The following is a 26,867-nucleotide window of genomic DNA, read 5'->3' on the forward strand; positions in this document are numbered from 1 at the left end:
GCTATATAGTTATACAAATAGCCTTCAAGAATCCAGGTTACTGGAATACAGTTCAACAATTTCAGGTACTTTCCTCTAGCCACTCCGATATACTATAAACTAAAAAGGGATATCTATATATTGCATAAGAATAACCTCCATGATAATCTTTCAAATCTGTTTGAGACCTCTCAGCCACTGAAACTTTATTTTGTCTCATTTCTCTCTTCCCCTTTTTGATCAAAAGGCTTTCTCAATCCCTTGATGCCGGGTCCCAGATTACCCCAGGAGTCCTGTCTCACATTCCCTGGGAAATTTACACCCCTGGGAGTCATGTCCCACTTATTGCGGTTGGGAGGGCAGTGAGTTCACCTGCCTGCAAGCTGGTTTAGAGAGAGAGGTCACATCTGAGAGCAACAAAAGCTGGGGGGGTGACTCTTAGGCACAGTTTTCAGTAGGCTTAGCTTCTCCTTTGCAGGAATAAGTTTTATAGGGGCGAACCCCTAGATCGAGGGTTCAGCCTATTGAATTGCTTGTTACCACTCCTTGCAAGAATGTCAGGAATTCTCCAGATATGGAAGTTGAACATTTCCTCCTTTCTTCCCAGTCCCCCAAGGGGACTTTGCAAATACTTTTTTATTCTCTACCCAAATTACTCTGGAATATATCGTGGCATCATACTAACATGTACAAACCAACTAGATCTCACACCCTATTCAAGATTCCATGTAATTATGGTGCTCAAGCAGACTGACCATACAACTTAAATTATTTAATGTGCTACTCAAAATATAAATTTTGCACCAAACATTTCATCTTTTGGTTTCACATAGTAGTTGAAGTTTTAGGATATGGCCCATATTATCCTTTACCCAGTATCCTGATTTATCTTAGTCCTATCCAGATCAGCTTCATTCATATCTCTAGATGAAGTCTGATCACTTATTTAACTTTTTTAACAGTTGTTGTAACAGGTAATGCTGACTTTCATAGCTTTAGTGCTAACTCTGAATCTCAGGTGTTACATAAATACCCACAGTTTCAAGGAACAACCAGATTATACACAAATAGCTCAGTATCTCAGAATTTAGAAATAATAGTTACAACTGCTGAAAATATGTGCTGCTACAAGAGCTTATAATCTGGGAATCTTTACAAAAGGCCCCAACCTGAAAACCCATGTCCTTGACTTCAATTCTCCAACTTTGTATATTATAGTTAGTCTATATGAGTGAGGCATGGTTATTTGTCTTGTTTCTGACATTTCATTCAAGATACTTTGTTCTTAAGATTCATTCACCTAGTTGTATGCCTTACAATTTCCTTCTTGAAGCTGCTCAGCAGTCCATTGTATGTATACACATCACAGTTTCCCCTTCCATTCCTCAGTCACTGTACCCTTAGGCTACCTCCATCCCAAGGGGAATTGCCAAGACTGAAGGCAGGTGTTTTAAACCCCTGTTTTATGGTTGAGGACTCTGAGAAGCAGGGAGCAGAAGAAAGTATGTATTTGTAAAGGTGAAACACTGGCTGCCAAAGGGAACCATGGCCTTTGCTTTGGCCTGTTGGAAAATGGTGGGTAGGGGCAAGAAATTGAAGAGGCATATTGATTCTTGGGCCCTAGAGAGGGAAGGAGGCCTGAGGCTCAGCAGAAAGGAATGGAGGGGAGGTAGCTTCCCAGTGGGGTGATTATTGCAAGTAAATGTGAGCCTGAGGTGTGAACTAGGAAATGTCCAGGATGCTATGATGTCTTAGGGTAAATCCACTAAGGTACCATGTAAGCTGGGAGCCTGCTCTGAGGCCACTGTCTCATCTATCCATTTGGGGTCCTGAGATAGGGCAAATAATAAAACTGTTTGAAACCATAATGTACTCCAAAAAACCCATGCTTTAATCCTGATCCAATATTGTGGGGAACACTTCTGTCAGCTAGAAGGCATACAGACGTTTGGAAGAGCAGATGCAGATGCTTGGAAAACAGCTGCTTCAGAGCTGGCAGAGCCAATACGAGACCCAGACATTTAGAGATGCAAGGCCCAGCAGACGTCGCCACGTGCCTTCCCATAAGATGCTAAGCAAGCAAGAACCCAGAGTTCTGTCCTGGAGGAGTTAAGTGAAAGCTCACAGATGCCAAATGAGGAACCCCCACAGGAAACAGGCTGAAAGCAATGGAGGCCAGAAGCAAGGGACTAGCAGATACCAGCCGCATGCCTTTTCAGCTGACAGAGGTGTTACAAATGGCATCAGCCTTTCTTGGGTGAAGGTAACCTCTTGTTGGTTTTTCAGTTCGGACATTTTCTCGGCATTAGAACTGTAAGCTTGTAACTAATTAAATTCCCTTTTTAAAAGCTGTTTTATTTCTGGTATATTGCTTTCTGGTAGCATTAGCAAACTAATACAACCTCCTTCCCCAGACATGCCTCCTAGTTCTTCCTTGACGGTATGAGGATGGCTGGGAGAATATATAATTCTCTAAGTGCTCTGCATGAACATACAGTGGCAGACTCAGGGTAGCAACCTGATAAAGGTTTGCTGAATTAATGAATTCCTTCATACAAACACAAAACCCCCAGGAGACAGGCATAACTTGTTATCACCTCCATTTTACCAATGGGGAATCTGAGGCTCAGGCACGGGCTATGACTCACATTAAGTTCAAACTAATGAGCAGCCCTGCAGGTACTCAAACCCATGCCCTCTCCATCTCCCAAGTCAGCATGCTCCCTGCTCCACACGTTAGGCTGCTTCTCAGAAGAACCATTTGAGACACACATGTACTTGCTCTTTTGCGACCAAACTGTCCTGAGGCAACACCACATAAACATCATAGAAAACGATTCCAACTGTACTAATTAATTTCCAAGGACTTGACATTCCCCAGCACCAAAACTATCCCAAGTTCTCAGTTATCCCACAGCATGTGTGAAAATAGAAGTTCAAGGTAAAGTTCTGATGGGATGCAGAGGAATAGAAGAAAGAAAGATATCTGATTGATTGGTATTTTAATTAGAACTCATTTCGTTCCTTACAGGTAAGAAAAACCCAGCTCAAATATGCTCAAGCAGAAAGGAGAATTTATGGAAGGATGGAGAAGTGCCCTCATGCATGCCTGGGAAAGCTAGGACTTCACTGGATCTCAGGGCCACTTGGATCAAGACATGAACACCTCCAGGGCTCACTCTCTCTCTCTCTCTCTCTTCTTGTCTTTTATTTCAGTTTTCCTTTGTGGGCACTGGCTTTATTTCTTCCTGCTGCCGACCAGCTTTCTCTAGCTGGGAGGAAACTCTGTGCTAAGGATTTCTCACTTCTCTGAGCTCTCTCTAACAGGAAAGGCTGAAATGCTCCTCATAGATTTCGTTTTTAAAAATCCCAGGTAGGGAACACAATTGGCTTATTTGGAGTCAGATGCTGACCCCAAGGCCAAACAACAAGCCCAGAACAACAGAGTCACACTCAATGGACATGGCCACCAACTTGTGAGGCAGAGCTTTTACTGAGAAGGTGCCATCATGAGTTGACTTCTAACTGGATTTCTCATTTTTGAAGACCAATTTTGTGTCAGGCTCATTTTCTACATGATCTCAATCTGTCTTCACAAATACCCCATAAGCATCCATCATTACCCCAATTAACTGAAGAGAAAGCTAAGACTCAGAGAGGCTAAGTAACCTGGTAGGATCAAACAGTTGGGAATGATAGAGCCAATACTTAAATTCATTTCTGTTGTTTACTTTCCTATACCACATTGTCTCTTTAATTTCATACACATTTAAAGAGCACCTACTATATGCAAAATCCTGTGAAGCATACATTAAGTAATCTAAACTGATGCCTGCCTGTCAAGAGTTTATTTGGGATCTCACCCATCCTTAAGCCAGAGGAGCTAAACACAAGGAATCAGGTACCAAATAATGGGGAGAGAGAAAGAAAATGCACACTTACTGAGCACTGACTGTGCACCAGGCACTGTGCTATACGTTTTCACATTTATCTTCCAGACTTGCACTTCTTCAATATAGTAGCCACTAGTCATATGTGGCTACTTAAATTTGAATGAACTAAAATTCAATCTAAGAATTCATTAGCCACATTTCAACTGTGTAACAGTCACATTCTGGCTTGTGGCCACTATATTGGACAGTGCAGATATGGAACATTTCTATCACCACAGAAAGTTCTACTGGACAGTACTGGTAAGCTACAAAAGGGCATTTTGGCCTACTTTTTGCTCTCCATTTTATCTCCAACATTTAACAGAATATCTGACACATGGCAGGACCTCAATAGTTACATGAATGAATTAAATTTTTTTTTAAGATTCCATGATAACTTCCATTAAAAGACTTACTATATGTTTCCTTATAACTTTATTGAAAAATACAAAGGAAAAAGAGGCAGTGGGAGGTGCCTGGATTCCTGGAGGCAGCACATCTGAGGGCTATCTGGGGTAAGGGAGAGACAGAGACATCCTACATCCTGTATTGAGCAGTAGTCAGGGTTCTCTAGAGAAACAGAACCAACAAGAGGTATCTGTAAATCTGAGATTTATAAAAGTGATTCATGCAACTGTGGTGATGCAAGAGTTCAAAATGTGTAGGACAGGCCGTGAGGTTGGCAACTCTGATGAAGGGTCTTGATAAACTCCACAGGAGAGCCTGGTTGCCTGAAGAAGAAATGAAATTCTCTCTTCTCCCTTAAAAGTCTTTAACTGATTGGATCAGATCAAATCCAACTGACAGGATTCTTTTGTTTGTGGAAGACACACCCTTAATTGATTGTAGATGTAATCAGCCAGAGATGGAATCAATGACTGATGATTGGTTGATAAACAGCCACAAAATATCCTTGCAGTAATGATTAGGCCAGTGCTTTCCTGACCAGACAACTGGGCACTATTACCTGGCCAAGTTGACACCCTGAACCTGACCACAATAGCCACTTACTACTTACACTACAATCTGTACCTACCTGTAACTTCATTGACTCCTCTTAACAACCCTACAAAATAAGATTATTATCTCCATTTTATAGATTAGGGGATGGCCTCTTGTCTAATTTCAGACTTTGTTTCCCTACCCCTTCTTTCTTGCCTATTATCATTTTATTTTCTAGCTTCTTCAACACCATGACCAACAAAAATCACAACACAGTACTGAATTCTATAGACCCTAATTATCCCTAAATTCTTTCCTTCTCTCATTCCGCTCACCTTGAAAACCTCAAAATAGTTTACAATACCTTTGTCCCTTTCTTCACCACGCATGTCCTTAACTTCTTGAAATACTGGTTTAACTCCCAATTTCTTGGAAAAGCATTCTTTTCAAAACTGTCAGTGATGAAATACTTCCTTCAATCCAAACTCTCTGCCCTTGAGCTAATCAGGACAGTAACTGCAGCAACACTCCTTATCTCTTAAAATATTCTTCTACTTCGCTAATTCCACTTCTCTACCTGCCTTTAAAATGAAGGCATAATCAAAACTCACTTCTTAACTTACTTCTCTTTGAGATCTCATTATTAATTATACCCGCACTCATTACTTCTATGCAGGGAATTCTCAAATTTATACTTTATTACTGAATTCTCCCTTTTTCAAGAAATAAAAGGACTTACTGAGGTATAATTTATATCAAACAAAATGCAAATTCTTTGGTGTATACTTAAGTAAGTTCTGGCAGTTGCATAACTCTTCATAATCACCATTCAAAACAAAATTGAACATTTCCATTACTTAAGATAATTCTCTCCTGCCCCTTTTCAGTCAATCCTCCCTTGCCTCTTGAGGTAACCACTTTCCAACTTCTAATCCATCTATTACTGCTGCCTGTTCTAGAATTTCATATAAATGGAACCATACAGTATGTGCTCTTTCACATGCAGCTTCTTTTGCTCAGCATAATGTCTGTAAGATTTATCCATGTTGTTGCACATACAAGTAGTTCGTTTCTTTTTACACCGTTGTATTACCGTAACACAATTTGTTTTGGATACATCCTCCTGTTGACTGATAATTTAGGTTGCTGTTGCCTTGGGTAACTGTGAAAAAGACTGCTATGAATATTCTTGTACAAGTTGTTTTATGGACATTTGTTTTCATTTTTCATGGGTAATTAACTAGGAGTGGAAATGCTGGGTCACAAAGTAGATGTGTATTTAATTTTATAAGAAACTGACAAAACAGTTCTCCAAGGGCTGTACTATTTTACATTCCTACCAGCAATGTTATGAAAGTTCCAGTTGCTCTAAATCCTTGCTAACATTTAGTACTGTCAGTCTTTTTGCATTTGAACTCTTCTAGTTAATGTGAAATATTCAATCACTTTATTTTTTTTTGCATGGGCAGGCATCAGGAATCGAACCTGGGTCTCCAGCATGACAGGTGAGAACTCTGCCACCATACAACCATGGCCCACTGTATTTTAATTTGCATTTCCCTAATAAATAATAAGGATGAATATTTTTTTTTCCATGTTTAATGGCCACTGTATATCTTCTTTTGTGATGTTTCTGTTCCAGGCTTTTGCCCACTTTTTAATTGGGTTGTCTGTCTTTTCATTATTGAATGTAAACGCTCTTGAATATTGCTTGCTTCCATATCTCTACCTGTCAACAGGCCATATCAAACTAAATGTACTGATATTATGTCCAACAGCACTTTAATAATCCAATTTGTCACTGTTTACTCTGGAACCAGCACTGTATTCAGACCTCTCTATTACCATCAATCACATCACTAACAGTTTTCCAATTATGCCTGTTAGTTTACTTACAACTCTCTTTTCTCCTCTTCTCAGCCAATAAAAAATTTTAAGAGCTAGAAGTGCATAATTATTTAATGTACAGGCTCTGGGATTACCTGGTTCAAAACCAGATTCTGCCTGTTATGAGCTATGTGAGTCTGGACAAACTATTCAATCTTTTAGTGCCTTCCTTATAAGGTACTTGTAAGGTTTAAATAAATAAATCATGTAAAGTACTTTAAATAGCAACCAACAAAAAGAGAGTGTTCAAAAAAAAAGTCACTTGTGATTCGTTTAGAATTGGAAAATGCCTCTTACCTAAAAATCTTTTTCTCGTGATTCTTAATAATTAACATCTTAATCCAGGGATTCAGCCTCTCCTATTTAGTCAATTAAAATAGTGCCCTAAATGGCCTCTCTCTTTTCCTCCTCTAATTCAGACTACACTTTTACTGCCAGATTTAAGTTTCTTTAAAACATCCTTCTACTGGTTTGAATCTCAATATTGCTGGATGGGGGCTTTTTGATTATCCATGGAGATGTGACTTACCCAACTGTGGGTGGTAACTTCTGATTAGATGGTTTTCATGGAGTTGTGTCTCCAACCATTCAAGGTGGGGTTGATTACTGGAGCCCTTTAAAAGGGAACCATTTTGGAAAAAGTTTTAGAGCCATGAGAGCCCACGCTGCCAGAGACCTTTGGCGATGAAGAAGGAAAACAACCCCAGGGGAGCTTAATGAAACAAGATATTGAGAGAGAAAGCTAGCAGACTTTACCATGTGCCCTTCCTTCTGAGAGAGAAACCCTGAACTTCACTGGCCTTTCTTGAGTGAAGGCAACCTCTTGGTGCCTTAATTTGGACATTTTTGTAGACTTGCCTTAATTTGGACATTTTCACAGCCTTAGCACTGTAAACTTGCAACTTAATAAATTCCTCTTTTTAAAAGCCGTTCTGAGGTGGTGCAATGGTGGCTCAGTGGCAGAATTCTTACCTGCCATGGCGGAAACCCTGGTTCGATTCCTGGAGACTCCCCATGCCAACAACAACAACAACAAAAAAATCCATTCTGTTTCTGGTATACCTCATCCAGTAGCTTACAAACGAGAACAATTCTTATATACATCATCACCTTTTGGCTTATATGCTGGTTTGAATCTGTGGTGGACCCCAGAAAAACTATGTCCTTTAATCCTCATTCAATATTGCTGGCTGGGAGCTTTTTGATTGTTCCTATGGAGGTGTGAGGGTGGTAAATTTTGATTAGATAGCTTCCATGGAGTTGTGACACCACCCATTCCAGGTGGGTCTTGATTAATTTACTGAAATCCTTTAAAAGAGGAAGGATTTTGGAGGGAGTACCTTTTTAGGGACACAAAAACTATGAGAGCCCATGCAGCCAGACACCTTTGGAGATTAAGAAAGAAACACCCCCAGGGGAGCTTTATGAGACAGGAAGCCTGGAGAAAAGACTAGCAGATGCTGCCATGTTTCCCATGTGCCTTTCCAGTTGAGAGAAAAACCCTGTATGTCATCGGTCTTTCTTGAGTGAGGGTAACCTCTTCTTGGGGCCTTAATTTGGACATTTCTATAGACTTGCTTTAATTAGGACAATTTCATCATTGTAGAACTGTAAACTTGCAACTTAATAAATTTCCCCTTTTAAAAGCCACCCCATTTCTGGTATATCGCATTTCCACAGCTAGCAAAGTAGAATAGCTTATCATTACCTTTCAGTTCACAGATGCCTACTCTAACAAACACAATCCAAATCCCTTATTCTTGACACACAAGGTCTCCCACAAATAGTCCTTACATACCTTTCTAACATATGCCTCTTACATACAGGCCTGAGTCAACAGATTATGCCTAAAACACAGAAAAATCCAGAAGAAGCAATTTGAGCATACTATTTAGAAAAATGGAGCTAAATCTAAACTAATAAGCTAAAAGAGGTAAAATTAGTTGTCTCTGAGGGGAAAATGAAGGTGGGGGAAGGATAAGACACTGATATTTTTGGTAATAAACTTTATAGAATTATTTAACTCTTTAATACACGTTAAACTGTTGTAAAAATAAAATCTTGGAAGACAGAGAGACAAAAAGAAACAAAGATTGACTTACTGATTGAAGCAAATGGTATAATTTGCAATTTGGCTGTCTATACCTAAAGATAATCAGTAATCAATGTAAGGAATAATTGGACACAGCCATTTACTTAGTGGAGCTACCCTATTTGCAGATTGAGGAATCTGGATTTCATGTAGCAAGAAACAAAGAGCTGAATGAGGTTATTGAACACTGTAATGATATAATGAAAATAATATTTTAGGAAGATTAAACAAGAATTATATCAGAACAAATGTATTTGATTGGGAAAGGGAGAGAGAATGGTAATACATGAGGTCTTCACTAATTGAGACCTGAGAGGATGAAAGCCTAAATAAAGGTGATGACTGAGGAAGCAAAAGGATTTATTTTCAAATCATTATAAGAATAACACTTCATATGATTTGCTGGTCAACTAAAGACAAAACTAAAGGAATGAAATAAAATGTAAGGAACACAATACCCTCCAGTGCAGAGCAGGCACTAAGTAATACTTGTAAAGTTAAATAAAGAATAATCCAAAGTTATAAACCCAAAAGAGAATATATAGTTCCAAATACATGATTTAGTACTTGTTTATGTGGCTCTTTTCTATCTAAGTTTCCAAACTGATTTTATTTATTTATCTTTCTGCATGGGCAGGCGCTGGGAAACGAACCTGGGTCTCTGGCATGGAAGCAAGAACTCTACCTGCTGAGCCACCCTGGCCTGCCCCAAAATGACTGAACATTTTAGCTCAGAATTCATTTAAATTTTAATAGATATTTTTCACTACTTGATTACTGCTCTTTGGTCTGCACCTCCTTACTTCTATTTCCTACTATCCTCATGGACTCCATGTCAGGAATTGGCTGGCTACCAGACCATTCTTGTACCTATCTGAGTCTACATTTTACTACGTCTTTTATTCCCATATATTACACATCCACATATGGTCAGCAGTTTTTTTGCCTGTTTAGATCTGTTTTCTATCCCATTCACACCTCCTCTAGCCTTCTTAGTTGGATTCCTTATCCAAACCCTACTTAGTCACAATTTACTTTTCTATCTCAGCCCTCACATGACAATGAACTCTCCCCACCCTCAATGACTACAGTGAAAATTTAAACAGGGTAGCTCCTTGTAAGTACATCAAGGCAGCTCTGAAGCCTGAGACAGTATAAAGAACTTTTCTTTTAAAAGGAAATTAAGAAGAAGGAATATTTAAGGGTCAAAGGTAATAAAGTACAGGAACAAAATTAGGGAGCAATTTTTTTTCCGATAACCATTTTTTAAAAATACTTTTATTGTAGTCAATGGTCATTATAAAAAAAACTAAAAAAATAAAGTTAAGCAACAAGATTATGTTTATGTTTTAGAAAGATGATTCTGGAGGCAGTGTCAAATAGAATAGTTAGGAGACTATTGCATAATTTAGACAAGCGATAATAAGGACCTTGAACTGAGGCAACAGCAGTGAATGAGAGATTCAGAGACAGCAGAACAGAACGACATAGCCTCGAGAAGCAGAGTCCACCAGCCAGCAACCTTTGGAGATGAAGAAGGAAAATACCTCCAGGGGAACTTCATGAAACAGAAAGCCAGGAGAAGAAGCTAGCAGATGACGCAGTGTTTGTCATGTACCCTTCCAGATGAGAGAGGAACCCTGACCATGGAGAGAAGGGAACTTCTTCGAGATATTAAAGATGCAGAATTTAAATCTCATCTGAAATGATGGATGCGGAGAAGGAATCAATACTGACACTAAGGTTCCTAGCTTAGATAACTATGTAAAATGATGAAGCCAAATCAGGTAAAGGGAGAAATAGTTTTCTAAGAAAAGATAAGGAGTCCTGTTGAGCTATGAAGTATATGACAAAGTCAAAGTAAATAGAACTTAATTGGACTAAATGATCTCCAAATTCCCCTTAAATTCAGATTCTTTTTAAATTAAAATATTTTACTGATAATCTTCAATGCTCAAGAAATTAGCCGTAGCAGAGTAGAAAATAAGATAACTAGCATTTACCGTGTACATCAGATGTTCCGCTTCACCATGTAAATTTCACATTCTCTAGATATTTTACAATAAAAATAAATTTTATATATTAAAAATCCTCAATTATACTTCAATTTATGAAAAACAATGTGATCCAAACCTATTATCAAATGTCTTAGCAAAAAATAGCAATTTAGAATATTTCATTTTCACAGAAATGATATCCACCATGTAACAGTCATTGCCAGTTTATTCATGAAACTATAGCTTAAAGCTTTAAAAATATTCTAATGGGCAAAGATTTTTAAAGTAGTATGTAAGCTACTATTTCTTTTTTAAGTTTCTTATTTTTTGTAATTTTACATTCATAGGTGTGCTGGTTTGAAAGGATGTATGGCCCCTAGAAAAGCCATGTTTTAATCAAGATCCCATTTCGTAAAGGCAGAATAATTCCTATTCAATACTGTATATAATTAGATCATCTCCCTGGAGATGTAACCCAATCAAGAGTGGTTGTTAAATTGGATTAGGTAGAGGCATGTCTCCACCCATTTGGGTGGGTCTTCATTAATTTCTGAAGTCCTATAAAAGAGGAAACATTTTGGAGAATGAGAGATTCAGAGACAGCAGAATAGAATTACATAGCCTCAAGAAGCAGAGTCCACCAGGCAGCAACCTTTGGAGATGAAGAAGGAAAATACCTCCAGGGGAGTTTCATGAAACAGGAAGCCAGGAAAAGACACTAGCAGATGATGCAGTGTTTGCCATGTGCCCTTCAAGATGAGAGAGAAACCCTGACCATGTTCACCATGTGCCTTTCCAGATGAGAAAGAAACTCTGACTGTGTTTGCCATGTGCCCTTCCATTTGAGAGAGAAACCCTGAATTTCATCGGCCTTCTTGAACCAAGGTATCTTTTCCTGGATGCCTTTGATTGGACAGTTCTACAGACTTGTTTTAATTGGGACATTTTCTCAGCCTTAGAACTGTAAACTAGCAGCTTATTAAATTTCCCTTTTTAAGAGCCATTCTGTTTCTGGTATATTGCATTCCAGCAGCTAGCAAACTAGAACAATAGGTTTATAAGAAAATTTTCTACTCTAAAACCAATCTTCAGAAACAGAAGAAAATCACCTCATTTAAAAAAACAAACTTAACAAAAATTTGTGCTTAGAACAGCATCTCCCAAAGAATAGAGAAGAAAAAGGAGGAGCATTTTGATTAATTATTGCATGTTAGATACTGACCTAGCTTTACAACTCCAGACAGGCATAACCTCCATTTACACAGGAGGAAACTGGGGACCAGAGAGGGTTAAGTAATAATACAGCATGGTATTTCTCCCATCCTAAAAAAAATCCTAGCTCTTGGCCCAATTGCCCCTACCAATTACTTCCCCATTTCTCTGCTTTCTTTTTGCAGCAAGACTCCTTGAAAGAGGGGTCTATTCTTTTTTTTTTATTTATTTATTTTTATTAATTAAAGAAAAAAAAGAAATTAACACAACATTTAGAAATCATTCCATTCTACATATGCAATCAGTAATTCTTAACATCATCACATAGATGCATGATCATCATTTCTTAGTACATTTGCATCGATTTAGGAAAAGAACTAGCAAAACAACAGAAGATACAGAATGTTAATATAGAGAAAAAAATAAAAATAATAATAATAAAAAAAGAAAAGGAAAAAGAAAGAAAAACAAAAGCAAACGAACAAACAAACAAACAGACAAACAAAAAAAAACTATAGCTCAGATGCAGCTTCATTCAGTATTTTAACATAATTACATTACAATTAGGTATTATTGTGCTGTCCATTTTTGAGTTTTTGTATCTAGTCCTGTTGCACAGTCTGTATCCCTTCAGCTCCAATTACCCATTATCTTACCCTGTTTCTAAGTCCTGCTGGTCTCTGTCACCAATGACATATTCCAAGTTTATTCTCGAATGTCGGTTCACATCAGTGGGACCATACAGTATTTGTCCTTTAGTTTTTGGCTAGACTCTCTCAGCATAATGTTCTCTAGGTCCATCCATGTTATTACATGCTTCATAAGTTTAGTCTGTCTTAAAGCTGCATAATATTCCATCGTAGGTATACACCACAGTTTGTTTAGCCACTTGTCTGTTGATGGACATTTTGGCTGTTTCCATCTCTTTGCAATTGTAAATAATGCTGCTATAAACACTGGTGTGCAAATGTCCGTTTGTGTCTTTGCCCTTAAGTCCTTTGAGTAGATACCTAGCAATGGTATTGCTGGGTCGTATGGCAATTCTATATTCAGTTTTTTGAGGAACCGTCAAACTGCCTTCCACAGTGGGTGTACCATTTGACATTCCCACTAACAGTGGATAAGTGTGCCTCTTTCTCCGCATCCTCTCCAGCACTTGTCATTTTCTGTTTTGTTGATAATGGCCATTCTGGTGGGTGTGAGATGATATCTCATTGTGGTTTTGATTTGCATTTCTCTAATGGCCAGGGACATTGAGCATCTCTTCATGTGCCTTTTGGCCATTTGTATTTCCTCTTCTGAGAGGTGTCTGTTCAAGTCTTTTTCCCATTTTGTAATTGGGTTGGCTGTCTTTTTGTTGTGAGGTGTCTATTCTATTCTCTCCAATTCTTATTCTATTTGCTCTTAACACCCTTCAATCTAGCTTTTGGACCAACCACCTCACCACAATGGCTGTTTTCAATTGCCACATACAACAGTCAATTTTCATTCTTTATCTTTCCTGACATATCAGTAGCATTAAACAGAGATGTTCTCAGAAGATTCCTCCCTCCTGAGAACATTTTCTTCATTTGGTTTCCAGGACTCCACAGTCTCTTAGTTTTCTTCCCATCTCACCAGTTCTTCCTTCTGTTTTCTTTGCTGGTTCCTCCTCTTTCCCCAACCTTTCAAAGTTTGATTAACTCATGGATCAGGCATTGGAGTTTTTTCTAATTATACGCACTTCTTAGATGATCTCAATATGCCAAGAAATCCTCAATTATACCTTCAAGATAAATTTTGAGTCTGACCATTTATCAATACCTGCACTGCTCCTCCCCCAGTCTGAGCCATCATCTCTCACTTGGACTACTGCAATAGCCTCCCTTCTGGTCTCCTTGCTACCATCCTTGCTCACTATAATCTATTCTCAACATAGCAGCCAGACTGGTGCTTTTAAATGTTAAATTAGATTTAGTCACTGCTGTTTCCTAACAGTTTCCTAATTTTATTCAAGACAAGAGTCAAAGTTCTTAAAATGACCCAGAATGCCTCCAAATCTGCTCCAGTCTTATCTCTCATTTATCTTTCAGACCCCATCTCCTACTAATTTTCTCCCCTGCTCACTCCTGCTCTTCCTGATTGCTTGATTCTTTAGATACACTAGCCTGCTATTCCTTGAACACACCAAGTACACTACCGCCTTAGGGCATTTGCATTTACTCTTCCCTCTCCCGGGATCACGCCCTTTCTCACTGACATGACTACACTTTCAAGTCTTTGCTCAAATGTTAGTGAGACCACCCCTGAATTCTCAATTTAATATTCCACCCACCCACCCATACATCCATGCCCCCCTTCCTTGCTTTATTATTTCCATGGCATTTATCACCATCTAATATACTATCTAATTTATTCATTTATCTTATAATCTCTCTTTCCACACAAGAGTGTAACATCCATGTTTTCTTCACTGTGTATATTACCACATAGAACATTATATGACACATAGCTGGTTTCCAATAAAGATTTCTTGAAAGACTGATTCAATGAATGAATAAGTGAATTTAAGAAAAAATAGGAAAGAAAAAGTAAGGAAAAGAACAAAAAGAAAGATGGAAGAGAAGGGAAGAAATGAAAGGAAAAGAAAAAACTTGCCCAAAGTAATGCAACTAATATGGTATAGCCTATAGTGTAAACCAAATCTGTTTGGCATCAAAGCCCATGTCATTCTATCACACCATAAATTAAGAATCTTCAAGTTGAAATAAACATCTTAAGAATTAAAATAAGTTATACACATAGCAATAAAAGAAAAAATTAGAAAAGAGGTAAGCAGACCATTGTCCCAGAAGTATAATTCAGTCAGAACTATGTACTTAGAATGCTACTGTAAATAGTAATTTTTTGAAACTATAGAAGTGCATATTTTTTCTTTTTAAGTTAACTAAAATTAAAAATAATTTTGAGAGGATTAGAGGCTACCACTTCCAGCCAAGATGGAGTAACAAACACCATTTACTCTCCTGCTTAAAATAACACTCTCTTCCTCCCACCCCCAAAAAACAGTCAAAATATATGACATGATGATTTATAAGACATTGGATATCAGGCAAAGAGGTACAATGATTCCTGAGAGACAGATAACAAGTTGAGACTTGCAAATGCCCCCAATGAATGCTTTGAGAATTTCTAGACTACAGTGTAGAAAAAGGGAAACCAGGTAGAAACCAACAAAGTCTGAGTAAAGGAGACTGAGCTGCAAGTCCAAGGAGACCAAGACGGCTAGAGGTTGCAAGACAGAGTACCAGAGGGAAGAGAGATACACAGAAAGAAAACTCCCAAGACCTGCAGAGAGTCTTCCCTGAACATTCAAGGAAGGATTGATTGGCACATGTGTGTGAGAAAACAACCCAAGGCCAGAGAAAAAGCCATCTGAGAGGATTACAGAGAACAGAGCCTAGTACTTACACAAAGCCCGGAATAGCACCAGTTTCCATTGGTCAGGCTGGAAAACCTCAGGATTTAAGGGGCATTGGGTAAAGTACTCAGAAGTGGGAAATACTTAGCCCTAGACTGATCACTGCTCCAACCAAAAAAAAAAACCAACTGAAATAGATCAAACTGTTTCCAGATAAGTTAACTGTGTCCCAGAGCAAAGCCCAAGAAGGCTTATAGGAATACAAAATATCTGGTCCCCAATATGGTAAAATTCAAAACGTCTGGAATACAAAGATAATGACCAAAACCGAGGGAAAAAATCAATCCATCAAAACCAATCTAGAACTGGTAGATGTTAGAATTAGCAAACAAGGACATTAAAAGTTACTGTAACCACATATCAGATATTCAAAAAGGTAACTGATTAGAGACAAAGGAACTGAATCCCAGAGAAGTTTAGTGACTTTTCCAAAGTAATAGCCTAATACATTTTAAGATCCATGAAAAGAGAGACTGCATTTAAGTCACTACTGTATCCCCAATCTAATATAATGCCTGGAACATAATAGGAGCACAAAAATTATTTATGACTGAACTTTCCCCTGAAAAGAAAGGTAAAAAGAAAGGTAAAAAGGAAGATAAAAGGAAAGAAAATCGCCCTTGCCATATGACTGAAAAATTTTCCTATCTTTGATTTTCCAATCATTGTTAACAGATTTGAGAATTATGCAGTAATTTCAATATCAGAAATGCAAGAATAAATTATATTCCATATTTTTTATATTCCATATTTTTAAGCTTACTGGATATTGTGTATTATCCTAATGCTTAAACATTTCTAATTCATGCTATTAATTCTTAAATAAAGGGAGAATTAATAGAATATTCTCCATTCATGCAGATTTGTAATTCTTCAAATTAAAAAACAATTTAAAGGAAAAACTTACCAAAAATTTCTCCATTTTTGGCATATTCTGTTACAAGATACAACATATTTTTGGTCTCCATTACCTATTGATAAATAATTCCATATTAGTGTAAAAGGAAAGAATTTCAATTTATCAAAACATTCTTCTCAGGATTCCTTAAATTAAAACTACTCTAAAAAATAGGAGTTATATATGATTCAGAAGCTGGCTAAGTCTACAAGCCTGATGATATCCTTATCTAACATTTTTGTGAACAATCTAAATCCTTGCTATTGTTAAGTGGGCCTACAGACTAGCAGCAGCAGCAGCACTACCTAGATGCCTGTTAAAGGCACCGTATCTCAGGCTGCACGACACACCTACTGAAACAGAATTTACATTTTAACAAAATCCCCAGGTGATTTTTATGCACATTAAAGTTGGAGAAGTACTAGTATATATGCCAGGAATTTAAAATAAGTGTTTCAGAGATTTTTATTCATAGCTTTATTGTTGTATAGTTTTATTTAAATTATTCTCTCTAGGTTCAGAAAGGAAGTGTGCCTGTCACAAATTTTATTTTTCAAACTGAAGAGATGTCTGCAAAGAAAACAAACAAATTTAAAGATTCAAGATGAGAGATTTTTAGAATGCTTCTCTGTAACAATTTTTCCCTATCTTTTTTTATATACTAGCACATGCTAATTATGAAAAATTTCAATTATTACCTACTGAAAGGCTGAAAAGTAATTTTACTCTAAAATGCAGTTTAAGACTATTCCTCATCAGGCCAGAAAGCTACAAACTATCTACAATTTGGGCCTGTATAAGGCAAATGGTAAATTCATTTTAACTGATTATTTAGATCAAATTAAGACAATTAGCATGTGAATCATGGTAGTTTTATCCTCAATTTGGCTTATAGTTCATCCTAGACTTCTAAGGATATGACTAGTATTCTCTTCAGGATTTTTTTTTTTTTTAAAAGCTTAAAATAGAAAAACTCTGATATAAATCTGATCTGAGAGAACCTTTGCAGTTTTAGAACTTTAGGAAATGTTTTAAGTGACACATCATAGTCTTTCATTCTCAGCAAGCATATGACAAGTTGTGGTCACATACCTATTTAATTGCAAATCTCTATCAATAAAAAGCTGTTTAGCCAAATATATATGTATGTAGTCACATGTATATATACACTATGAATATATGAATGTATGTAACAGGACACAAATTACTTCCATGTGTCACTGCATAAAAACATTATGTACATTATAAAATGCACACAAGAAGAGAAATTTAGAAAATAATTAAAGATCTAACATTTTCTTCCTATACTCCAAAACATACTTGTGCTAACCCATTGGGGTGCACACAGTGAAGTGCTGGTGCATAGGCTCTCTGAGGAAAAAAGACCCTGATCTGTGGTGTAAATACTCCCACCATTGCTGATTTTGTGAGAACAGGCTCACAAAATTTCCAAAAATTTAGCAAATAGGCTCTTATAAGTACAGGCTGAATCCAATGCAATACTGGGTATACACAACCTCTTTGGAAAGCAATGTAGCATAGGCTAGTATACTGTCACCTTTCAATGTGGAAAAATTTTGAATATTATTGAATGGAAAATTTTTTAATGTTTTGTATTACATTATCATTCCTAAACATGAGTTACTCTTAAAAATATGAGAAACTCTTCTTTTAAAAAACATGACATAAAATTGAAATGAGTGCAGTTTATTTTACATACATTATACCTAAATTGATTAAAAAAAAAACATAGCTCATTTACTTCATCGGATAAATTAACCCATACAAAATAAAAGATTTGTCTGTAAGTCTTACAAACCATGACACTAATACACTAAAATTTTAGCCTTTATATTTCATAAAACATATATAGCACATTTTCCAAAAACCAAAACTGCCATACCCTCATTGATGGTACCACACCAAAATCCTGCAGGTTTAAGCAGGTATCACAAATTTGCAACTGAAAACTTTTTAAATAAATAACTTACAGTCCAAGAAACAATTTAAACCTAAGCAACTAGTTTTTGATTTCCTAATATTTTTATTAAAATGGATGTACTCAGCTTAATGAAAACTTTAATTATCCTTCATTTATAAATTTAAAAACTAACATTTAAGATTTAAAATTTGCTGCAAAATAGAAAACTGAATGTAGAAACCATGGAGTGTTCTAAGACTGCATCATACCTGATAAAGTTTGATTATATGAGGGTGGTCTAACATTTTCATAATTTGCACTTCTCGGTAGATTTTCTCAAGGTTCACTGCATCCAGCTGAGATTTATCTATTATTTTTATTGCCACCTGCATCAAAGAACACAAATACAATTAGTGTACAAGTTAATATTTTCTAATTAATCTTCTCGATACATGAAATCTCAGCTTTTCACCTGTTAGTTCTTAAGACAATAATGATAACTAGTTTAAATTCAAGGCCCACTCATTCAATCATTAATCAAATATTTCTTAAACATCTCTTAAGTATGAGGTACTGTGGTGGATTTTGTTTGGAAGGGTCTTTAATATGCTAAGAAAAATAACTGCTAAGTTACTTGATAAAACATTTCTCTTTCAGTAAGACTGTATTGTCCTTTTATTACACTTATAAATTGAAGACATAAAATATCAGTTTCAACAAAGTTATTGCAATGCAAAGTAACTATGAACAAATGATAAGCCATGTAGAAGATAGTTAAGAAGCCATTTTTATTGTACTAAAATACTATTTTTATAGAAAACCAAGCAATAGTTTCAAAGAATCCAGACATATCTTTCTTGGAAAAAAGCTAAACATAAATCCTTAAAATCCATCTAGATGAAAAAATACCAATTGGAATGAATTTTGTTATAGAAGATCTACGTTCCAAAACTCGAATGCTAGTAATTATACAAAATTTTAACTCTGTTAAAGGAATTTGATTTCAGAAATGTGGCCTCTTCCTGTCATAACTAGATAGAAACCCAAACCACCCCAAGGTCAATAATTCAGAGGAATTGCATACAAAGCTGAATAACTTTGTAGTCAGACATTACAACCACTTTTTTTTTTCATGCAACTACAAAGAACCGATTTTTTTTTTATATATCAGTAGATATTTGGCTAGGAAGTAAGGCATTCTAATTTAAGTAAATTTTTCAGATAATTGGGAACCACCCAAATTTAATTATAACAAGTTCTGCAGAAGCTCTTTCTAAAATGTACTGTATATTCTACCCATCTTAATAAAGTACATTGAACATAATCTGCCTTATGTTGCTGTTTCTGGGTAATTTTTTAATATCAATTATTATTATCACTTTAATAGTTCAATACTCCAAAAGATATCTAAGAAAACAGGACTCGGCTTGTCAATTCACTTAACTCCTTCAGACTCCTGTTTATACAGTTTCTCTTCTTTTCTTATGGCTTCTCTGTCCTTTGTCATTATCTCCTAAAGCTCTATTGCAAGGTTTATTTCTTACTTTACATATTTCTAATTTGTTGTCCACAGTTTGTTTCCTGGTTTGAATAACTATAATCCAGAGAAGAACTCAAGCTTCCCAGGGAAAATCAGATAACTAAGTATAACATGTAAACTTAAAATTTGGGGCTAAGAAGTTCCTTTACTAGGCACTAAAGTACAAAGGTTGGTGACAACTATTTTTATTATGCTGGCGATGTTTTACTCATTTTCATAATTAAAATATTCTAGAAAGTAAAAGGTGCTAAACATTGACTGCTAGATAAGCAGACTGATTGATACGTACTTGTTATTAGGAGCATTATAGGACTGTCTCAAACCTAAACAGGTTTAAAGAGTACCCCTTATTAACAATATAATAGAGAATTATCAGCTACTTTTTGTAACCATGGATAAATGTTGCCAGATAAAAGGTTAAGTGTATACTAGAATTTCTTCAACATTCCTTGGAAAGGTAACATGGCGTTTCACGACATATGTATTTTGAAGCAAATACCTTGCTATACAGTCTCTGCAGTCTAATTACCATCAACCCACTCATTCCCCACTCACCCCATCTCCAAAACACTTTTCTATGAAATAGGTCACAATCATCTAACAAAAAGAAAAAGAGTTGGAGAGAAAGGAATCACAATTTTTAAAGAACAATTTCTATTATATATAATAGCTTGAGTGTCATATTTGATGTTAAAGAAAAATTTTGGGTATTAAATATGAATTAAAGCACGGTACAAGCAAGAGATGTCTCCTCTTTTATACACTTATGGAAACTTGGCTTGAAACAATGAAAAAGTGAAAAATAACCTAAGCTTTACAAAATTGTAAATCTCTCATCTCTCTGTTTAACTTTTCTCAATCTAGTAAAAAAAATAATTTCAAATGGCATATTATAATTCTTCAATTTTATCTTGGGTCACAGACTGTATCTACATAGAACACAGATCTATATATTTACATTTTTACATAGTTACTCCTTGTTTGGGAGCTGCTATGAGGATTACGTTTCTCTAAAGAAAAAGTAGTGAATGTATTAGCATGCACCTTCTAATAGTTAGGAGTAGACTCTGTTAGGGGTAGTCTAACTGTTGGAAAAAGTAGACCCCAAAACGTACAATAATTCCAACTCAATGGGAGTTTATTTTTTATTCATTTAGTAGAAATGGATGGGTGAAGAAGTGAATAGGCGGCCCTCCTCCATGCCATCATATCAGGGTCAAGGAGGCTGTACTTTCTTTACTGTGTGGCTTCCAAGGTTACTTTGAAGGCTGTCTCCTTCCTAAGTCAAATAAAAGGTAAAAAGAGCTCCTGAGGAAGAGTTCTCATGGGAAGTTTTCTGGGCCAGGCCTGGAAATGAAACACATCACTGGTAATCACTCCATTAATTAGAATTTAGTCACAAGACCAAGTCTAAATGCCAGGGAGGCTGAGAAACAGTACAGATCCAGGTCCAGGAAGAAGAGGGAACGACGGACTTTAGTGCTCTGCTAGCAATCTCTGCTATACTCTTCCAGGTAATTTCTTAATAATGAAGCACTTTTATACCAAGTATTTCTGAGAAATAAAATAATGAAGGTAGTGATAATGACTTTCATAACTACACATTTTTTTAATTTTAGAAGATTCTTTAATGTATTTATATCATTTATTTCTGAACTCAGTGAAATAAATGGAACAAGCAGTATATCCATGAGTTGATAAAATTAAAGGTCAAAGACAGTACATAAGCCACAAAGGTCCTGATGCACTAATGAATTAAGGGGAAAACATCACAGGTCTTCAGACTCAAGTTCAATCTTTTCACTATTCTAATAAGTCAATTATTCATACATTTACTGAACAGCTGTTGCATACCAGGTATTATTCCAAGGATATACAAACGAATGAGATCTGATTCCTACCCTCCAGGAGAGTTGGTGAGAACAAAGTAATACATATTGGAAAACAAATTTCAACACCAAAAAAGACCTATATTTTGGGATTTCCCCAATGGTGTACTGAAAGTCCTCAACTTACACAAAGGCTGTGTTCTAATAGTTCATTTTTCACATTTCTGGGCACTTATTCTCTACATGTCTTCTCCTCCTTAGTTTGAACATGGTACCAAACGACAAAATCTGCATGGTCACAAAAAAGTCAAGCAAGTCAAGAAAGTCAAGCAAAGACCCTTTTGTTGTTGTTGTTGTTCATCTAAGTTATTAAACTCTCTAATTCCTAATTATACATACATTATCCTAAAATTAACAAACAAACAACAGTCTATGAATTTATATGCTTGAAGGGCAAAAGGAAGGTTTCCTGTACAACTCTGGAGAGCACACGAGATAACCTAAATTGATCACTATCAAACTAATTTTCATATAAAGTAGCAATACTGAATGCTAAACCTCAGAAAAATGTGAATTAAAAACAATTAAAATGCTATTTTCACTTATATTGACGAAGATTAAAAATAAATATCATTGGGAGCTAAGGATCAATGAGATGGCCACCTTTATACACTGTTGCTGATGAAAATATAAAACAGGTTATAATTTTTCTTGAAAGCAATCTGACAGTCTTTATCAAGGACATCAAATATCATCCACCCCATTTAGCATAAGGATTCCACCTCTCAGAAATTATCTGAAGGAATTAAGCTGAAATGATAACAAAGATCCATGGGTAGTCAATAGTTATTTATAATATCAAAAGTAAAAAGTTAATCAAGAAATGATTACATTATGAATATTATATAGTATTAAAATGGTTCTTTTAATAATGTGAAAAAATTTAAACTAAAAATCAGGATTATCAGTGAGTCTCAACACAAGATATGCATAGGAAAAAAGACCAGGAAAGACTGCATACAAACGTGACAAAATTTTATCAGTGAGTGAAAAGCTATGGATCATTTTATTTTCCTGTTTTACACTTCTCTGTGCAATTTTTCTTCAATGAGCAAGAATTACTTTTTTAATCAGAGAAAACAGAAATGGAGCTATTAAATTTGATATATATGCTAGTTTCTCTATCTGTGAAATATTGCAAAAATTTTTTCCATATTAATTCTCTATAAAGTAGTTACATTATTTTATAAGATTTAAGTATTTATTAAGAGGTCTATATACAGATAAAATGTTTCCAACAACGTTAGGTTAAAAAAAAAAAGAATACACATATAAGTAACAACTATGCAAAATACGTATTTCCAAAGAGGACAAGGAATTAAATAAGAGGACAAGGAATTAAATATTAGACCAGAAATCAAAATAGTGTTAAGCTGATGGATAAAAGAAATTTTTTCATTTTTCAAGATGTTATTTAATGGCTGGTATCCTGTCTTTTCGATAATTTTAGGAAAAAATTATTTTCCTTTTCATAAAAGAAATATTAATCCCATGAATTTAAAGAAATCACACATAGCGGGACTTCATAAGGAAGTCAGAAAACAAGAGCTATTCTTCTATTAACAAACCAGAAGAGAATAACATATGTTTTCTGTCTCAGCTATCATTTGTTTCAATGCTATTTACAAATAACACTATCTACACCGCCCTTCAGAAGTACCTTACCATACAATCAGATCTTTGAAATTAAAAAATAAATAAACTTTTCAAACTCATACATCAAATCACCAGTGGAATTAGAACATACCATTCTATCATCGGACTGAAAAATGAGTGCTATTAAGGATTTCTGAAAGTAGTATGTCAGGGGTAAAACTGATATATAGTTCTCTAGTTGTCTTCTCAGAAAAAGTAAAGTCAAACTTCTTTTCAATTTAAAATTTGACTTTTAAAATAGAAGCAATTAAATAATAAGGTTAATCCTTATTAAGATTTAATTTGACTTTTACAATGGTGGGTAGAACAAATTACTAAATTAGAAAACAGAATGGAGGAAAGGTAAAAGTCATTATGCTTTTATATCCAAAAAATTGAACACAATGAGAATTTTCAAAACTATAACAGACATGATTGAAAATAATCTTCTATCTTAAAAGTATCTAAACAAGTCAATAAAAAAGACTACGCAATTTAAAAATGGGCCAAAGGATAAACAATTCACAAAAGAAATGTAAATGGCCATCATGTAAAATTATGTAACCAAAGCAATCAAAGAAATGCAAATTAAAATAACAAAGATATTATTTTCCCTTATCAAACTGGCAAAGATTTTTAAAAATAATATTCTTGGGAAATGTGTATTTCTCCTGGTGAAAATTGATGGAAAAAAATTTTTGAAGGAAAAATTATTTCTTTTCTGGAGAGTAATTTGGCATCACATGACAAAAGATTTAATAATGTGCACACTCCTTGACCAAGAATTACATCTCTAAGGAATAGCCCTAACAAAATAACCAGATACGTGCACAAAGATGTATGTACAGAAATACCCTCTGAAGTATTATATTAGAAGAGAAACAGCAAGAGAAAGAAATAACCTAAATGTTCAACAGGGAATTGATTAATAGAGCATGGGTCGCCATATGCAAGAATACTACTTAACCACTCTTTAAATAGTTTTTAGAAAATATGGGGAAATGTTAGTAACATAATCAGTAAAAACAAATTATAAAACACTATGCAGAGATGACAATTTTATCTCATACATACAAAAAAATAAGTGAATACCTATAAACAGTGGTTATCTGAGTCTGGATGGTGGGATTAAGGATGTTTATTTCTTCTTTGGGTTTTCAAAAATGTATACAATTTGAGAATTACTGATTATATATGTAGAATGGAATGATATGCTAATGCTTTTGTTTGTTTGCTGTTAATTTTTTAAATTAATAAATAAAAAAGTATACAATTTTTGTAATTAGGGAGAAAATCATATAAATACTTTGTTAATTCTAAAGAACTTAAAACAAGTTTTAGAGGTTTTTTTCAGTTTAATTCATTCAAGATTCCTCTCAACCTGCCTACAGTATTTTTAAAATAATTTTTAATTTAAGAGTTTCTGATTAAAATTTCTAATTAATTGTATTTCATGTTTCAAATATTTCTCAAACTAGATATATGAGCTATCCCTCTTTGAAGGATGGAAAAGCATTTTCCGCAGTGTTCTGTATAAAGGAACTTTCACATTAAAAACTTTTATTTTAAAAAGATAGAGATGGAAAATAGGAGAGTTACCGAGGTACACTAAACAGGGAAGAAACATATCTTAATGAATTTCTGGAATCCATTTGGCTCCAAGGAAAAGAATCTGCAATCAGCAGTGGGCCATAAATCAAATGTCATGTGAACCCAAGAAGATGTGCCAGTTTCAGTTATTTCCAAATAAATGTTTTCTTAATTGTACGATGCCAAGATAGAATTTCCCAGTGGATTTAATATCACAACATATTAAACTCTGTTAAAGTTAAAAATTTCTACAAAATATCAAAATTTTCACAACCTTTATTTTGCATGCTCATTCTCACTGCCCCCTCCCCCACTCAAAAACACACACACTCCCTATACTTCCCAGTGAAACAAAAGGAACAGATAATTTTGAATAGTTAGCAGAATAATTTACCAACTATTACTTTTCTGGGGTGTCAAGAGACTAAACAACAATTTCTAACCAAGTACATATAGTCCATGACAACTGTAATTTTCTTTCTACACACAATTAAAAATCATATATGGGTCTAGATATAAGTAGTCATGATTAAGTTATTAATTAAAAGTCAAGTTCTTCTGTTGCAGATAATATAGCTGCTTCTTGAAATCTGGACTATTTCACAGCCATTAATACAGATTCTACTGAGAGCAGTCTTAAATTCTTAAAGCAAAATATAAAATTTAAACAAACATAAGACATATTAAAAATTTTCCTCTTCACAAAACATCATAATCAGGATGTAGTAAGCCCCTCTCTTGGCTCTACCTTTGCTAGAAAAATGCAATTTTGATACTTTACCTATTTTGGAAAGCCTTAAAATTTCTTACATTTAATTTAATAATTATAATTAACTACAAAAGCCCCAAAATGCACTAAAAAAACTTTTCAGTGAACAAATGTTTTTGGAAGGTTTTTTATTTCAGTTTTACACTCAAGGTTTTCTTCAGAATGAGTAAATAGCCCAGTACCTACATACCATTTTAATAAAGTCATGAACTACACATTTATACGGTTGTTAGCTAACAAGTATAAGAGGTATAGGACTGAAAAGACTCAGTAATACATCATTTCTAGAAAAGGTCTGAAAATAATTAATAGTGGTTATTCTCTGGATGGTAATATAGGTGAGTCATTCACTTATTCTTTCTAATTTTTCAACAATTAACATGATAAATTTAGTAGTAAAAATGCATTATCCTTCAATGTAAAAATAATACCTTGTAACTTAACATAGTAATTTCTGCTCTAGGAATTTACCCCCACTCACTTCTCCCTAAGAAATTTCAAATTGCAGTTTATATACAAAACGTTCACTGCAACATTATTTACTATATGTGAAACTGGAATGTACTTAATGTTCAATAGGGGAATCACTAAAGTAAAACAGAACCCATCTACCAATTATAAAACACCATGAAGCTATTAAAAATATTTTATTAAGTTACATATAACAAGCAAAATGGTTAGGCTAAAATGATAAATGGGAAAAAGGTACAAGAGTGATTTCATCCACAGAAAAAGAAGTTGGTTTTTTTTAAAAGACAAGAGGGAAATATGCCATACTATTTAGAATAGTTTAGTTTATTCCAATAGATGGAGGCATTATGGTTGAACTTTTTTTGCCACTATAGTTTTCCTTCTAAACAACTTCCTACAATAAATATTTCTTTAATAATCAGAAAAAAAAATTAAGGGTACAAGAGGCTTTTTTGGAATTCAAAAACAAAAAATGAAACAAACAACACCTCCCCCCAAGTAGCAATATAGCTAGAAGGAAAAAATTCTTCACTAGCATAGTGTTAAAATTAAACACTGCTCAAGGACACTCACAGAATAGCAAACTAGCAACCACTACTGCCCAAAATAGTTTAACAACTTAAAAGCCATTATTCTTTTCCCATTATGCTAAT

At 35.1% G+C, this 26,867-nt stretch overlaps 1 protein-coding gene across 3 annotated transcripts in view; it reads right to left on the minus strand.

Annotated features, from left to right (window-relative positions):
- SIK2 (salt inducible kinase 2) overlaps nt 1-26,867 on the minus strand; it is a 157,121-nt gene that overhangs the window by 126,803 nt on the left and 3,451 nt on the right. For all 3 annotated transcript variants that reach the window (XM_077112978.1, XM_077112977.1, XM_077112976.1), the window contains exons 2-3: nt 18,590-18,706; nt 16,409-16,472 (exon numbers count right to left, since the gene is read on the minus strand). In XM_077112978.1, the coding sequence (XP_076969093.1) occupies nt 16,409-16,472; nt 18,590-18,706 (181 nt within the window). The remainder of the gene's footprint in view (nt 1-16,408; nt 16,473-18,589; nt 18,707-26,867) is intronic.

Source organism: Tamandua tetradactyla, chromosome 8 (genome assembly GCF_023851605.1).
Source record: "Tamandua tetradactyla isolate mTamTet1 chromosome 8, mTamTet1.pri, whole genome shotgun sequence".
Classification (NCBI taxonomy): Eukaryota; Metazoa; Chordata; class Mammalia; order Pilosa; family Myrmecophagidae; genus Tamandua; species Tamandua tetradactyla.